We start from the raw sequence: 17,513 nt of genomic DNA on the forward strand, positions 1-17,513 counted from the left end.
CTCATAGAATGGCAGACGTCCTAAATAGCACTCTGGCCTCAGAATCAGCCCTAAAGGCACTTGGAGCTGGCTGAAAAGCCCATGAGAGTATTTCAGGCATGGAAAGCCAAGACACTCTGGCAAAAAGATCTCCGTGAGTGAGATCCCAGTGGAAAGAACAGGTCTTCAAAGAGGGAGGTGCCTTTCTCTGAAGGGAGGAGAGAACCTCCACTTTGACTATGACCGTGTCTAAACAAGATAAGAGTCGGAGAACTCAAGGGGCTTCCATAGCCTTGGAAACTCATGACTGGAGCATAGGGAGATTACTGATGCCATAAACAGGAGTGTCAATTTGTAAAGTCAACAACAGGAGTCACTGTGCACTTACTCCTCATGTAGGATCTCTGTCCTTAATGTGCTGTACATTGAGGCTTAATGCTATAACGAGTACTCAAACAGTATATTTCACTTTGTGTTTCTATGGGGGTGCAAATGGTTGAAATCTTTACTTAATGTACACTAAACTGATCTTCTGTAAAAAAAAAAAAAAAAAAGAAAGAAAAAAGAAAAAAGAAACTATCAATTCCCAACTTGACTCTCACTGGGATTAAACATGACAATAGGTCTGATCTGATTTCATCATCATTTAAAAAAAATCATCTATTATTTTTCACTTTATGTTTCTGTGTGGGAGCAAACTGTTGAAATCCTTACTTAATATATACTAAGCTGATCTTCTGTATATTAAGATAATCGAAAATGAATCTTGATGTGAATGGAAGGGGAGAGGGAGTGGGAAATGGGAGGGTTGTGGGTGGGAGGGACGGTATGGGGGGGGGAAGCCATTGTAATCCATGAGTCGTACTTTGGAAATTTATATTTATTAAATAAAAGATAAAAAAAACAAATAAACAAACAAAAAAGAGATGTTACAGTTTTTGCAAATACAGATCTGTAAAAGAAACAAATTTAAAGCATATCAAAGATGTGTAAAACTGAGCAAGTGAACCAGGCAAACTAAAGGGTGTTTGCATTAACCCTATTTTTTGAACCAATCTGTATTGGCTTACTTTAATTAACAACATAAAGGCTTGTATACACAGAACTTACTCTTACTTTTATAAGACCACTCTAGCTGGAAAGCAAAAACATGAATACAACATAGGTCTGACATCACTTACAACACTTTAATACACTTTGCATTGTTGGGTTCCCAAACCAGGACCCCAACACGTCGAGATGCGCACCCCAAAGACTCAGATTCCAATCCAGTAGATGCAACACGCAAGAGGATTTATTCAATGTCTGCGCACAAATGTCTTGACAGCACAAAGCCATCCAAAGAAGAAGCCCTGAACAGTTGTTAACAAGCATTTTTAAAGGGAAAAACCACACAATTTACTTAATACACACAATTTACATGCTAATTGGATGGTTTAAATGATACACACACGAGTCACATACTGGTTGGGGGATTTAAATGAGGGGGTTAGTGGCGGGAAAATTTTTCTGGCTATCGCAGGAGTCACTTTAAGACTTTAGGGTGGGATATCTGCTGCTGGCCAGAAGGTGCCCTGCAACTAGGAGTTATTGCAAAGCCTCGAGGCGGGGTTCTCACTGTGAACCACATCTCAAGTGACAGCTGGTGCCTAGGGCTCTTTCTAGGAACTAGCACTCTACATGGGGCAAAGGCTACTTCTAAGAATTAACTCTCTAAGTAGGACAAAGGTTACTTCATCTGGGCCAGAGGGGAATGGCTCTTCAGCATAATCTGAATTGACTCAAACAGCTGTTACTTTAACAAATCTAGAGTCTTATCCTTTGAGAGTTCAAGGCATCTGACTGGAAGCCTCAAAGTTGGAAGACTCGTTTAGAATTTAAACTGTTAGAGAGTCAAACCATTTAGCCAAAAGTTAGTACGTTTAACCTGAGCATTTTAACCAAGGCTGTGGGTTAGATCTGATCAGATTTAATGTAATCACTCAAACATTAAAGACAGGCAAATAACGTAAACAACTTCACATAGTAGTTTTCCCAATCAAGACTCAGTCCTGACAATAGAAAAATATGAAACCTTCAAGACATGTGAAAACTCTCATCAGCTAAGTCAGGGACAGCAGCACAGAAAAGAGCTGATCATCAGTGTAGGAGCCCATTGCTTAGGTTTCCATTAACTGCAAAGAGAAAGACCCATCAGGTTGGAAAGGGTTAATGGATTAAGGTTCTTGCTCCCTTAGGTAAGGCCAGCAGTAGCCAGAGGCATTTCCCTCCCTCCCCCCCCCCCCATTTAGGAGGGGTTTTGAATTGGAAATGGAGAGGGAAAAAGCAGCCCTAGGAAGCACTCTCCCTAGAGATATCTGGCCTTGCCTGCATGGGTGAGGCAGGCCACATTGACAGGAAGAGAGTGCAGAGAAAGGCTGTGGTCCCCCATTAACAGGGAAGACTGCACGCTGGGGCCTAGCAGACTGGTCATGGGGTTGGGGAGGCGCACTGTTTATAAGATGGCAGCAGACAATCCCAGGGAGGGGAATACCCATAAAGGGGTGGCCACATGGGTGGCACTAGGCTAAAGGTCCCCTCTGTAATTGGAGGGGCCATGGATTGAGGCGGCACTGGGCCTTCAGGGGTTACCACCACACCTGAAGGCTCTACCTTAGTTTTAACTGCCTCTGGGGATTTATGAGCCGCCTGATACTCCTCATCAAAGGCCAACCAGAACATGTGTTTCATATTAACCGGCTTAGGTGTGTAAGATTTTTGGTGTGGCTTTAAGCCTTGAGTCTTTAGTATGTACTTCAGTGCCTTAGGCACTGGGTCACCAAACTTAGCATGAGATTGCCCTATCCTTTCTGGGATACCTTACCTCCAGAGCCTCGCTTAGCCGTCACCCAATACTTTCACTTAGGCCAGAGTTAGTCCTCTCGGGCCAGAGTCAGTCCTTCTTTAGGGCTCCTTTGAGTACATCGTGCCCCACATTGGGTGCCACTTGTTGGGGTCTTAAGCCTGAGGCTAGCTCCTGACCAGCAGGGGACAGCACAAGCACTCCCTGGCAAAGTGAACTGGAGAGGTAAGGTCGACGGGTCAAGCACACTGCAGCAAGAACCCGTGAGTTCTGTCGAAGAAGAAACTACTTTATTGAGGAAGTGTACAGGTTTATAAGGCTTACAAAAGGCATGCGCAGTAGGGGAGCCAACCAGCAAAAAGGTCATGCAGGCGTGGGCGGACCACGTGCAGTGGCATCTTAAGCAAAGTACAGGGATCACGCACTGCCCATGTGTCTGGAACTAAAGCAGACCTATCCCTGCCGGTGGTCTGATCTTAGATAGCTTACCCACAGTAGCCACACACACCCCTCGAAAATCCACCAGGCACCATATTGTAATGGAGATTTGAGGCAATGCCCAATAAAGGTGGACTGGTCTTTGTCTGCTGGTTTACTTCACTTAGCATAAAGAGCTCCAAGAGCAGGGAGGCAGGAGGAAGCAGGAGGATTTGGGTTCTAGAAAGGACTTCAGCCCCTTTGCACATAAGCGGGTAGGATCCTTCCCTCATTGTTCTACTCAGAGCTCTTTGCTTGCAGCCCAGATTGGAAACCCTAGGAGCAGCAGGGCATCCTGGGCACAGCAGGCACAGGGCTGCAGCCTCTAAAATCCATTGAGATACTAAAGGGTCCGGAGAAAGCACCCGCTGGCCTCGCACCAGGCCTGTGAAGTCCTCCTGCTGCCTGCGCCCACCACTCCTAAGTAGGCTGCGCTAGGAATTCCTGGTGGTCACTGTCAGTGAAGGGAAGGGGCCAAGAAGAAGCTCCTCCTCACACTTACCTGACCAGGGCGCCACAGTCAGGACCAAGCTCTCCTCTGCCTGTGCTCACCACTTGCCATCGCTCCTGATCTGGCTCCTCCTACACACACCGCTGTTCTCGCCACCCAAATAAGGGCTGAGTGGAGGACAACCGAAAGCGAAATCTATGCTTTTCTTGGTAATGGTTGAGATGTTTGCTGTGTTTTACAAGTGGACAGGAAATCGTGGTTTCTAGGAAGAGGGGCCAAGAAAGTCTTGGGCTTCCAGTTTCTGAATCGCTGTGCCCCTGCTCATCCTAGATGGAGCCCCTGTCCCTCTGTCCATTCCGGCACCCTTCAATCAGACAAGAGCAGCCTCTGCCTCTAATGGCCACCACAGACACTGCCTGGGTAACACGCACACTCCTGGGCAAGCTGACCTCCCTGCAGGTCAGGGGCTTGCACAGGGGCCTGCAAGGAAAAGCAGTTCATCCTCCTGAGATCCAAACAGGAAGCACCTGGCATGGAGCCCTTGTGGGGGCGCCTACTCTGGCGGCTGCTGGGGATTGCTGAGGAGACACAGGCAAGCACCCGGGGCTCCAGGCAGACCTCAGAAAGGGCCCCTTGACCTGCGCAGCCCTGTGAGGGTGGCTCAGGTAAGCTGAAGAATGTGTCTCATTGTGTGGATGTTTCCACAGAAGCCGACCTAAGTATGATTCAAATACATTCCCAGGTTCCTGTAGGGTGTATGATGCTTCCTGGAACTAGTTTCTCTTTTTTTTTTTTAACCTGGGGAAAGAAGGGTGTATTTCCATTTACATGGCATAATTCAGTGAAGCAATATTTATAATTCTATCTGTAATGATATAGCATCCACACCATGTTTATACTTTTTATTTTCACAAGTAAGAGATAATATGTGATTTTTGTGTTTCTGGGTATGGCTTACTTCACTTAGCATGATGATCTGAGATCTGTTTGGTGGTTGAATATTACAAGTAACATTTCATCTTATACACACCACACCACGTGACTCAGCAGTGCTGCCTCCCATATCAGCATTAGAAGGAAGCCAGGAACAGGAGTTAGAGCTGGGTATCAAAGCCAGGCACTCCAATATGAGACAGGGTCTTAACTGGCATCTTAACTGCTAGTCCAGATGTCCTGCTAAGCTTTGAACTTTCACATGCTGTTCTTGAAACATAACTCCTTAGATATGCAGTCAAATACTCAGTAAATCTGAGGAAGAGTCTAGAATCAAAAGTAACAGCAAGTCTTGTTTTTCAGTACGAGCTTGAACAAATTGGTCAGCTTCAGTGGATTGCAGAATGTGACTGAGTAGAGGGAGATGGAGGACAACATTTTCTCCCAACTTGACCTGCAGGAAACCCAAGCCATCTGTTTCCCTACCTCTGGAAGGATGTCACATGATCATTTCTTTGTACTACTTTCCTGTTGGCTTAAGGGTCCTTGTCATATGGATGAGCAGAAACTATCAGTTTATTTTTAAAATTTTATTGATTTGCAAGGTAGAAGCCATTGTAATCCATAAGCTGTACTTTGGAAATTTATATTCATTAAATGAAAGTTAAAAAAAAAAAAGGTAGAGTTACAGAGAGGCAGAAGCAGAGAGAAGGAGGGAGGGAGGGAGGCAGTAAGACAGATAGAGAGAGGTCTTCCATTTACCGGTTCACTCCCCAAATGACTGCAACAGCAAGAGCTGGGTTGAGTCAGAGCCAGGACCACGTGGATGCAGGGGCCCATGCGCTTGGGCCATCTTCTACTGCTTTCCCAGGCCATTGCAGAGAGCTGGATTGGAAGTGGAGCACCTGGGACTCGAACTGGCACCCATCTAGGATGTGATACTGCAGGCGGAGGCTTTACCCATATGCCACAGCTCCAATCTGAAATTATGAGTTTTCAACAGCTTATTCCTTAGTCATTTATTGGCTGGCATAATGAATGATCTGAAATTGTTTTTTCAATATGTAACATGATCCTTTTAATGCATTCAATTTTATAAGTAATGGTTTAAAAAAGTAAATGGAAAATACAGATGAACAAGGGAAACTAAGAACTTTTCTCCTTAAAATAATACAGGTCTGCTGCTTGGGAGATTTTTCCACAGAATGTTTCCACACATTCCAACAGATTTGTCCCCTGTGCTGCACAAATACCCACAAGTGTCCCTATCTGGAGGGACACATTGGTATCCTGTTGTGAGCTCTGGCTTCCCTGGGATACACATTGTGGACACAAAATTTAGAGTAGTTACACAAATTTCCTCCAAGGATGCTGCAGATGACCCGAGAATAGATTGAAAGAGTCCCCTGATAGGTGGGAGTTGGAGAGTGGGAGTTCTTCTAAGCAGAGTTTATAATCCAGCAAATTGTAGTTACAAATGTAACTATAGTCATTAATTTCTCTGTGATGAAAGTACATTTTTAAATGGAAGATTATTTATGTGGATACTTGAATATGAAGCCCTCTCTAAGTTGTGCAAATTGCGGGAACTGATGAAATCTGCCTTTTAATCAGGGAGAGGCAGAGTCGCGTGCTCATGACAGTGCCCTTCAGCTGTCAGATGTCACTGTTGTAGATGGAGCCGGAGCCCTGCCTCATGAGGCACTTGTGTACCTAATGGTCCCTGGGAGGAGCAAAGAGCATACTTGCTGAAAATGATTATGGATTAGAATAAAAGGTCTAACCGATCCTGTGTAACACTTGGTGAACTGGCCCCTTCTACATCCCACCTACCCAAATGACAGAATAGTTCCTTTTACTCTTCAGGTTCAGTTCAGAGTCCCTTCTTCTCGCTGTTTCTTTTAAAATTGTCTACCAGAAATTTTAAAGTTCATAATCTTATATTTTTGAGTGACTATGAGACAAAGAGGGACACCCAGGCAGACAAAGACAGAGATGGCTGCCATCTACTCATTCACGTCTCAAATGTCTGCAATGACTGCAGCTAAAATGGGCAGGCTTTTCTTTTTTCTCAGCTCACCTTCTCAGCCAGGAAGCTGAGTATTTATGCAAAGGATAACAACTAAAGTCATTGGCAGGTTTTGCATGAAAGCAAATTCTGGTATCCATTTCAGGACTCAGATGCAAACTTCATCTTCTCTCAAATGAAATGGAAAGTGAAAGCAAGCAAGGTTTCTTTAAAATGGAGTTGATACCCAGAAATCAGCTGTCTTCTAATTATATCTATTGTTTATCTCAGGCAACCAGAACATAGTTCCAGGGACAATTGAATGCTTTTGTCAATGTTTACTAGTAACAGAGCTTTCCATCTACCATCCTACTCCATTCCAGGTTAAGTAAATCTACTGCTGTGAATTAATTTAGAAATGTTGATGACCAATGATTTAACTATTTCTAAGGAATATATTTATAAATAGAAACATTTATAAATGCTTATAATATGTGTGTATGAAGATACTTCAAATTTAATAGTATTAATGGTATTGATATCCTATTTATGAGTCAATGTTTTTCATCAATTACAGTTAATTATGAATTTCTATTCATGAATATAAATTATTTTATAATTATTAAAATGCAGATGTATAACATGAGAGAGATTTCATGTAAACAAAAATCATTGATTTCATTAATAATTTCTAGGTAATTCTTGTTTATTTAGGAATTCTTTTTTTTTTAAAGATTTATTTATTTGAAAGAGTTACATAGAGAGAGGAGAGAGAGAGAGAGGTCTTCCATCTGATGGTTCACTCCCCAGTTAGCCGCAATGGCCAGAGCTGTGCCGATCCAAAGCCAGGAGCCAGGAGCTTCTTCTGGGTGTCCCACATGAGTGCAGGAGCCCAAAGACTTGGGCCATCTTCTACTCAGGCCATAGCAGAGAGCTGGATTGGAAGTGAAGTAGCCGGGTCTTGAACCAGTGCCCATATGGGATGCCGGCGCTTCAGGCCAGGGCATTAACCCGCTGCGCCACAGTCCGGCCCCTTAAGATTTCTTTCAACTGTTCCATTTATTCTTAGACACATGTTAAACACAGCATCAGCAATGGGCAAGGCACTGTCATGTTAGGGGTCTCTGGGCACAGAGGAATTATTCACATAAAAATAGTTCAGATGGTGTGTTGCCCTGCGCCTCCCAGTGTGCGGCCTTTTGGCCTCCACTCACTCCTGGGTTGGGTGCTGCTGTCCCCTCTGACACAGTATTGATGGACAGCTCCCCTCTGCCCACCTCAAACACTGAAGTCTGTCACCTTTGATTATGTGAACGCTGTGACATCTAAGGAATGTTAAGGATTGTTCTTTTCAGTGGGAACCTAGAAGGTCCGGAGTGGGCGCTCCCAGGGAAAACTGAGACACATTCTTCAGCTTACCTGAGCCACCCTCCCAGGGCCTGGGAGGTGTGAAGGGGCCCTTTCTGAGGCCTGCCTGGAACACAGGGTGCTTGCCTGTGTCTCCTCAGCAACTCCCAGCAGCAGCCAGGGTGGGCGCCCCCTCCAGCGGCCCCTTGCCAAGCATTTCCGGATTGCATCTCAGAGGACACAGCGCTTGTCCCTGCCAGGCCCTGGGCAAGCCCCTGGACCTCTTCTCCGGGGCAGTCAGCTAGCCCAGGAGTGTGCGGTGTAACCCAGGCGGTGCCTGCGGTGGCCACCAGAGATGTGGCAAGGATGCTGTTGTCTGAGTGAAGGGAGGCCGTTTGGACACAGACACAGGGGCTCCAGCTGGGAGAAGCAGGGGCAGAGGTTCAGAAACTGGTGGGCAGCCTGGACCTCCCTGGAGCTACCTTCTACAAGCATGTTTCCTGTGGAATACTTTCCACACTTAATAGGTGTGGCTTCAGTTTCGGTTTTCCTAAATGGCCCTCAGTTGAAAGGTCAGGTGCGCTTTATTTTCATCTCCTGAACGAAAGGAGCCAGACCAGAAGCAGAGAGCAAGAGGTGAGTCTGCACCCTGGCCAGGTAAGTGCGCAGCAGTGCTTGGCGTCTGGACCCCTCCCCTCCCCTCCCCTCCCCTCCCCTCCCCTCCCCTCCCCTCCCCTCCCCTCCCCTCTCCTTCCCTTCTGGACAAAGATAGCCAGGAATTCCAGCTTAGGCTTGGCTCTGGTGGTGGGCAGGGGCACGGAGAGGATGGCTCTGAGACCTCGGGCGCTGTCGCCCTGCGGCTGTGCATCTTTGCCTGGCTGGAAGCAGAGTGCTTCACCTGTGTTCCCAGCATGCGCTGCTCCTCCTGGGGCTTCCGCCATAGGCTGCAGTGAAGGTCCTGAGGGGAACTTGAGGGACGGATCGCACTCCCTTATATATAACAGACAAGCCCTTTCTGGGACTGCGACTCACATTCAGGCTCCCTTGAGGAGGCTCTGCTTTGGGTTATCAGTCAGTCACAATTTAAAAAAAGAGAGAGAGAGAATCTAATACTTGTTTTTGTGTATCTCGGAATATTTTGCATTGAAGAAACTAAAACCATCGTAAATTAATCTGTTTCTTCCCAAAACTATTAAAATCTTTACTCTGAGTTTAAAACAATCCTATAGTTCATTTTCTTTTGTGCACAGCAATGAATAGCTCAGATTTCACTCCCCAAATTCTGCTCCCATCTACCTACAAAAAAAGAATTGTAATTAAAGGTTCTTAGAAAATAAATTGGTGATTTTTTAACAGATATCCTGATAATTTTCATCTTAAAAATCAAATTGGAATATATTAATAATTTTAACTTGCTTTCTGTAGAAGGAAAATATTATCCCTGAAAATTTAAAAATACCTGCACTGAGATTGTTTTTCTCAGCATCACATGAATGAATCGGGCAATCATTTTCGCTTTCCTGTAACACTGATTAGAAAGTCTATGCTTACAAAGGTGAAGTCCATTTCCAGGCAATGAACCCTAGAGTTTGAACCCTGGGGTTGCACCTTGGCAGTCCAAGAGCAGCGTCTGTGCTGTGACATCCCGGGACAGCTCTGGGTTCCTGAAGCCTGACAAGATGAGGGGTTCTGTCAGAATCTCTCCCTTCACTAGGATGAGGGATTCTGTCAGAGCTGGGCAGATCCCAGACACCCTGGCTCCTGTATCTCTTCCCCATCTCTGACAGCCAGGTATCTGTTTATTTCAGTTACAGAAATTCCTGGTCCCTGGTATTTGTCGGGTTACTCCAGACCTCTGCCAGGGCCTGTTTTGAGAAGAGCTGCAGAATTCATCTTTCTGCCTTCTTCCAGGATCCTCCTCCATCCCTCCTGCTCAGTTCACACCAGTCACTGCACCGGACCTCATCGAGGTCTGGAATCCAAATCACTGGGAGATTTTCTCAGGGATTTCTTCCCTGATTACTCAAAATATAAATTCAATCCCAACCACCCCTATTCCTGATCTTTGCATATTTTCTTCTGAGAGCTTACCATTATTTAACCTGCTTTCTTTTCCTTATTGCTATGTGTATTGTCTCCTCAAACTAGGCAAGAGCTGCTTAATACAGGAATTGCTATCAGTTATAGTAAGTACTCGTGAAATATTTGAAAATTAATGAGAGACACAATTTTTTTGGATGTCTAGAATCTTTTCTGACCACTCCCTTTTTCCTTCATATCATAATCTTCCTCTACTTACCCCCAAAATAGTAGTGGTTTTTAAGGTGCTGACATTAGTACTTTGTCTTGTTCTATTTTAACAGAACCTAGGCAGAGTTTTTTAGAGTTCTTGTAGAAACAATAAGACAATGTACATGAGGCATCTGTCCTTGGTCTTGACATGATGAAATATTTTTCCTTTAGAGACATACAGGACATAGCAAATTGACATGCATTCCACAGGCAGAAAGTTCATATGCATTTGCTTTGAATAACCACTAGCTATGACTTCAGGATCCTGTTTTCCAATAAATGAGTTTTCTTGGTTACAGGTTACCATGGCAACTAATATCACCATGAAGACCCCCATCTGTCTAGTGGAAAATTGGGAAGAGCAGCTGAAAGTAAATCCTAAAGCACTGGAGATTCTTAACCAGATATCTCAGCCTGTGGTGGTGGTGGCCATTGTGGGATTGTATCGTACAGGCAAATCCTACCTCATGAATCGCCTGGCAGGACAGAAACATGGTGAGTGTGGGCCTGGGGCAAGGGTCATTTACTTGACACCGGTGACAACACAGGCTGATCACACCTTGTCCCTGTCACCTTAAAGAAGAGCATAACTCCTCCAAAGCAGAAAGCTTCTATTTCTCACCTCCAAATTTTTACCTCAACTATATGTGTCCAGAAAATCTCCTTCTCTAGTCCATTAATGAAGATTTCCCCAACCCTTCTAAAAGATCCAGTCAACCTCATTTTCTTTACATTTTTACCATTTTTTTTTTATATTATTTGAAGATCAGAGAGACACAAACAGACAGAGATCTTTCACCTGCTGGTTCATTTCCAAATGCCCTCACAACTGGGGCTGGACCAGGCCAAAAGCACTTAGAACTCTATACAGGATTCACTGGCATCTGAGTACTTGAGTTGCCATTTGTTACATCCCATTGTATGTGCTATTAAGAAACTGGATGAGAAGCAGAGGTAGAACTTGAACCAGGCCCTATGATATGGGATAAAGTTGTCCCAAATAACATCTTAACCACCGCTCCAACTACATGCTGGTCATCTTGATCCCATCCATTATAACCTGCCCATGAGGTGAGCTACAGTAATTACTTCTTTCTTCCTCTCCCATCAGTTTTTCACCAACTGTATGTTTAGTTCAAGTAGCATATAAAATTTTAAAACTTTTTAAAAAGTAAATTTCAAAAGCATGCATAGTAGAATTACTCTATATTCAATACCAAAATTGAGCTACATTGCCTTCTATTTTGCTTCGTGCCATAATAAATTATTTCCCCTACTCTTTCTATATTAAACTTTCTCCAATATGTAAACTATAACACATACAGAAGAATATATAATGTACACATGTACATAAAGTTAATAAATATAAAGTGAATGCCTATGTAATCAGGATCAAGAATTAAAAACTTTACAAAAACTAAAAGGTCCAAATAATACCCCCCTACACTCTCATTTGAGCTCATCAGTATTTTGGTTTTCATGTACACTCTTCCCATTCTTGCTTTTTAACAATAGTTCTACAGCATATATATACACTCTAAGACTTTTGCCTTTCTTTTAACACTTTTTTTTACAGGGAATTATAGTGATTTTATTCTTGGGTGTCTCTCATCTTTCCTTCAGCAAAACTTTCAAGAATCCTCTAGATATTATATATATTGTTAAATTATTGAGTTGTACTATTTTACATTATGTGATTGAGAATACTACACCTTATTTATACATTTGTTGTTAATGAACATTAGTAATATTTGTAGTTAGTATTGTTTATGAATGACAGTCATGAATGTTCTTGTATTTATATCCTGGTGAATATGTATAAATCTTCCCTTTACAAGATACCCAGGAATGTAACTGGGGCATCAGAGATAATTGTCTCCAGCCTTTCCTGATAATACTAAATAGTTTTGTGTGCAATTTACATGTTTGTTAATAGCAATGGAAAACACTACACATTGCATAAATTTAGTAACATGAGACAAATGTTAAATTGGGCTTATCTCTAGACTGTGTAGTTATATATTATTTATCTCATGATGATTAAGTGTGAGCTTCTTTTAACATATTTATTTGCCATTTGTATTTCCTGGTTTATGAAGCCTTCTTTTTTCTTTTTCCCTACCAGTTGTCCCTTTGCTTTTACTGACATCTGGGACAATGTGCTTGTTCGCATATTTGTTGGTTCTACTCTAAATTTATGCAATAGTTTCACCCCTAATGACTGACTTCCTGCCTGGCTCAGTGTCATTAGGGATTGACCATTAGTCGACTAAACTACTAAACTGTGAAGATCTTGCATCTTTTTCCATCTCTCTCTCTCTCTCTCTCTCTCTCTCTCTTTCTCTCACTTTTTCCCTCAATCACTCTCTCCCAACCTTCTTCTAGGCCTCCCTCCTTGTCTGCTTTTGCTTTCTCTCTCCCTCTCCCCTTTTTACTTCCAATCTTCCATTGACCCTAAGACACAAAGTTTAATTTTCCTTAGAGACATTTTCATCATCAGTCTGCAAAATGCACTTTCACTTGCTTGGATCACATATTTTTTTAGGATACTCTTTGAATAATGATAGAACTTAGAACTGTAAGAGACAGATATCAGACTTAAAGGTTCAACAACATTGTTCTTGTTGTTCACTCAAGACAGCCTTAAAGAGCAATATTGTAAATTCTCTGTACTCTACTAAGAGAATCCGTGCTTCCAAAATGCTTTAAACATCTGAACTCTGACTCAACCACTCTGCCATATCCTAGGAAAAATGGAAAAAATGAGAATCACTCCCAGTCCAGGTTCATGAGCAGAACCAGATGACTATTTGTCTCTCTTAGAGTGTGACTCACTGTGCATGTGTATGTGTGCTTGTGTGTTTATATGAAGGCACTTCAAAAATGTTGTAGAACATAGAACTAAAAGATATTTTACTTTTGGTGGTAAATGTTTTTCAAATTCATGTGACTGAGAGTCCTCAAAATGTTCATGGAAATTGTGTGTTGCAAATAAACATGTGAAGGGATTTAAACATGTTTGGTGATAAACTAACTTACCATTTAGCTTCATTTTCCCACAAACTTTATGAAGTAATCCTCTCCATTCACACTTGTCCTTTCTGCAAGGGGGAGTTGGACTTTTTCTCTATTAATCAGTCAGCAATCAGCTATTACCATAATGCAGAAAAGACTAAAACATCTCAGGCTTTCTGTCCTCTCTGAGAGAGCACCCAGAGCACAAGAAAAACCTTCCACTGGTTCCTGGCCATGAACCTCAAACCATCCCCTTGTGGGCTTCAGCCTTTGGAAAGCAGGGCCAACAGGACTCACAGCTCTGTGCTGCTTTCCATTCACTTATATCTCCCTCCTGAGGGTAACCACACAGGACTCATAATTAGCTTGAAGAAGAGAAAAGAGAAAAAATGAAGGGGAAGATGTGGGAGTGAGAAAAATACAAACTGGAATGTATCAGACTAAGTTGTGGTAGGGCACGGACGATCAATTCAAAAATAATTGAGGAGAGTTCATTGGAGGGATTTACAATGCAATGTACGGGGTACAGAGAAACAGTGTAATGTCAGAGAGCACCGCAGGAGGGCAATAACAATGTCCAGGGGGCATTATCTTCCCCATAGTCTGAAGAGACAAGCAAAGAGTAGATGCCAGATCATGGTCAAGACCAGAACCGTAGGCTGGAGCCACATGAAAGGAGCTGTGACCTGAGATAGAGGACTGAGGCACTGGGACGCTGAAGCCCAGCAAGGTGGAAGCAGAAGGAACACATGCCTGCATTCCTGTCTCCTGTGAGGCTTCCCACTGATGGAGCCCTAGGAGAGGCTGGGAGGTGAGAGAGCTCTTTAGTCTCAGATAAAATGACGTGGGGTAGTAGACTTATACCAGCTCTACCATGAGTTGTTTGAGTCTTTGAAAGAGCATTTCTTGAGAAAGTCATGCACACATGGCCTGTGCCGCGGCTCACTAGGCTAATCCTCCACTTGCAGCACCAGACCCCAGGTTCTAGTACCAGTTGGGGCGCCAGATTCTGTCTGGGTTGCCCCTCTTCCAGTCCAGCTCTCTGCTGTGGCCCGGGAGTGCAGTGGAGGATGGCCCAAGTGCTTGGGCCCTGCACCCGCATGGGAGACCTGGCTCTTGGCTCCTGGCTTCGGATAAGCGCAGTGCACTGGCCGTAGCTGCCATTTGGGGGGTGAACCAACGGAAAGAAGACCTTTCTCTTTGTCTCTCTCTCTCACTGTCTAACTCTGCCTGTCAAAAAAAAAAAAAAAGTCATGCACACACACACACATACACATATATATACACACATAGTTTTATGTATATTTATGGGTGTGTGTGTGAGTGTTTATGTACATATAAAATTTGTTTTCAGAAAGTACCCATTTCTTGACCAGCGCTTGCATTCCTACAGGTTTAATGAATATAACCCCTGGCCACCCCGTCAGCCTGCTCTCGGGGTTTTTTAATTGTCCTCTTCCCTTCAGGCTTCCCTCTGGGCTCCACCATAGAATCTGAAACCAAGGGCATCTGGATGTGGTGCGTGCCCCACCCCTCCAAGCCAAACCACACCCTGGTCCTCCTGGACACTGAGGGCCTGGGCGATGTGGAAAAGGTAAGCCAGACAATGTTCTATGCCCTCAACTGTGCTCATATATTTTTATTTGCCACATCACTTCACTTTTTCTGACACATTTCTCCAAACCACAAATCCATTAACGAGCAATAAGGTTAAATTCAGTTTCTCAACCTTCCTTAGAAGCCTCAAATACTTTGATATGTAATAAAGAGGGATTCTTCTTCTTCTTCTTTTTTTTTTTTTTTTTGAGGGATTCTTCTTATTTTTAATGCTGGAGTAATTATTTAATTTAATGATTATAAATGAACTAGTCAGTTCCACACTCCGCACTAAGTACTAAAGGTAAAACTGTAAATAAGGTAATGGGTAGAGCCTAGTTGTAGAGACTACAATGCAATCTGTTCAGCGTAGCACCAGCACAAAAAGTGGGAAACTGATCTAATCGTTTGAGTTAGGTAGAGTTTCCTGAGAAAGCTCTATTCTATGGATCAACAGAATCTACTAAAAATGGGAGGTTGAGTAGGAAGTAGTGACAATGAAAATATGGTTTCTGTGAAGAAATCTGTTTAAATCACCTTTAGAAAAACTTCTGTTTATTATTAAATTTTTAATCCAATTCTCTGAGCTTTGAAGATGAATTCTTCTTTGACTTATTTGAAAACATGAACTAAACCCCACCCCAAAATGATTAATGGGTGATTTTATGCATTTTATCTTTACAATATCAGGTGCAATCAACATTTTCTCTTTATATATATGAATCTCAGTCTAAAGGTAAAGAGGCAGCAATAGATCTTTGGCTTCTCTTATGATGGGAGAAAAGCACCAACTTAGATTTTAAAAATTTTAAAATTTTAAAAATTCAGTTTTAAATCTATTGATCGTTATCTAAGTATAACCAATATGGACTGCTAATTTTTAATAAATGATGCTTTACATGAATCTTCTATTCATGTAACTAAATTTTTTAAAGGATCAAAGCAAAACAAAATATAAAGTGTACAAGAGATACTACTGGCTGATTTTGTGACTCATACTGTGATAGGGTAATGCCTTTTACATCTTGACAGGAATCTCATTTCCAGCCTCCCCTCCCACTCCAGCCTGTGTACTCAGCACTTCCATCAAGTGGGATAATTTTTAATGCCTTTATGTGACTGTGAGCTAAAAGTTCCAACTTAGCCTCTGTTAGTTCTTTGCCTGCTGGATCCCTTCATCTTCACAAACCCTTTTTCTATCTATGAACTCTTCAAATCTCAGCTATTTTCTATTTACTGCCATCATATCCCAGTCACACAGAATCCCTTCTCATTCTGAATTCAGGGTAATTATTCACATTCATAGGCCTCCATATCTTCACCTTTGTTGTGTTTGTTTGGCCTTGGTCAAATTTGGATTCCACTCATGGGAAGGATTATCATTTTGGTTACACTCATATAGTGACATGTTTGTTGCTCTATAACATCATCCTCTGGAGCTTAGATTGTCATATGGAACTTTATAAGCTCAAAACGTATGCAAATTCTGTCCTGATGAAGAGTTGTTGAACTTAATTGCATAGGATTTGTGTCCATGTTATAGTAATCATCAAGAAAAACATTTTCAAAGAAGAAGGAGGTGACTTTCTCTGAAGGGAAGAGAGAACTTCCACTTTGACTATGACCTTGTCTAAATAAGATCGGAGTTGGTGAACTCAAAAGGCTTCCATAGCCTTGGTATCTCATGACAAGAGCCTAGGGTGATTACTGATGCCATAAACAAGAGTGTCAATTTGTTAAGTCAACAAAAAGGAGTCACTGTGCACTTACTCCCCATGTAGGATCTTTGTCCTTAATGTGTTGTACAATGTGAATTTATGCTATAACTGGTACTCAAACAGTATTTTACACTTTGTGTTTCTGTGTGGGTGCAAACTGTTGAAATCTTTACTTAATATATACTAAATTGATCTTCTGATATAAAGATAATTGAAAGTGAATCTTGATGTGAATGGAATGGGAGAGGGAGCAGGAGAGGGGAGGGTTGCGGGTGGGAGAGAAGTTATTGGGTGGAAAAAGCCATTGTAATCCAAAGCTGTACTTTGGAAATTTATATTTATTAAATAAAAGTTTAAAAAGAAAAACATTTTCAGTGGGATACTTTTATTCTTACTAGTAGACACCTATGTTTAAGCACTTTTTTAAATACTTTGACAGTAACAATGTCCTTCATTTATTTGAATATACAAACTGAGTGTGGTCACAGTATATCAAAACCACATTTCTTTTTAGTAATTATATTTGTAATTTGTAATTAATTCAGTTATAATATAGCCAAAGTGTGAGCAAACAACCAAATGAATGATAGATGAGTAAATGAAGAGCAGATGTGTAAGTCTCTTGTTTCAATGGATTTCCCAGGGAGACCCTAAGAATGACTCCTGGATCTTTGCCCTGGCCGTGCTTCTGAGCAGCACCTTTGTCTACAACAGCCTGGGCACCATCAACCACCAGGCCCTGGAGCAGCTGCAGTATCCTTCCAGAAATGGAACTTCCATATTTCACTGAGTTTAGGAGAATGTTGGCGCTGTTTCTTTTTTATGTAACTTATTTTCCTGGTTCTTTAAGAGTGG

General features: G+C 42.4%; 2 protein-coding genes across 4 annotated transcripts in view; one reads left to right on the forward strand and one right to left on the reverse strand.

The window, feature by feature from the left end:
• Positions 1–5,528: 5,528 nt before the first annotated feature.
• The window catches only part of LOC138843111 (guanylate-binding protein 7-like), a 123,935-nt gene continuing 111,950 nt past the window's right edge, over positions 5,529–17,513 (reverse strand). The window contains exon 14 of the mRNA XM_070078108.1: positions 5,529–5,662. Coding sequence (XP_069934209.1) covers position 5,662 — 1 coding nt within the window. The 3' untranslated portion in view covers positions 5,529–5,661. The remainder of the gene's footprint in view (positions 5,663–17,513) is intronic.
• LOC108177586 (guanylate-binding protein 4-like) overlaps positions 8,422–17,513 on the forward strand; it is a 33,860-nt gene continuing 24,768 nt past the window's right edge. Inside the window, exons 1-4 of one of the 3 annotated variants that reach the window (XM_070078121.1) lie at positions 8,422–8,673; positions 10,629–10,824; positions 14,811–14,938; positions 17,302–17,411. In XM_070078121.1, the coding sequence (XP_069934222.1) occupies positions 10,635–10,824; positions 14,811–14,938; positions 17,302–17,411 (428 nt within the window). In that variant the 5' untranslated portion in view covers positions 8,422–8,673; positions 10,629–10,634. Of the gene's footprint in view, positions 8,695–10,628; positions 10,825–14,737; positions 14,939–17,301; positions 17,412–17,513 lie in introns of all 3 variants that reach the window. The other 2 variants (XM_070078124.1, XM_070078123.1) reach the window with 2 other exon arrangements.

Source organism: Oryctolagus cuniculus, chromosome 7, assembly GCF_964237555.1.
Source record: "Oryctolagus cuniculus chromosome 7, mOryCun1.1, whole genome shotgun sequence".
Lineage (NCBI taxonomy): Eukaryota > Metazoa > Chordata > Mammalia > Lagomorpha > Leporidae > Oryctolagus > Oryctolagus cuniculus.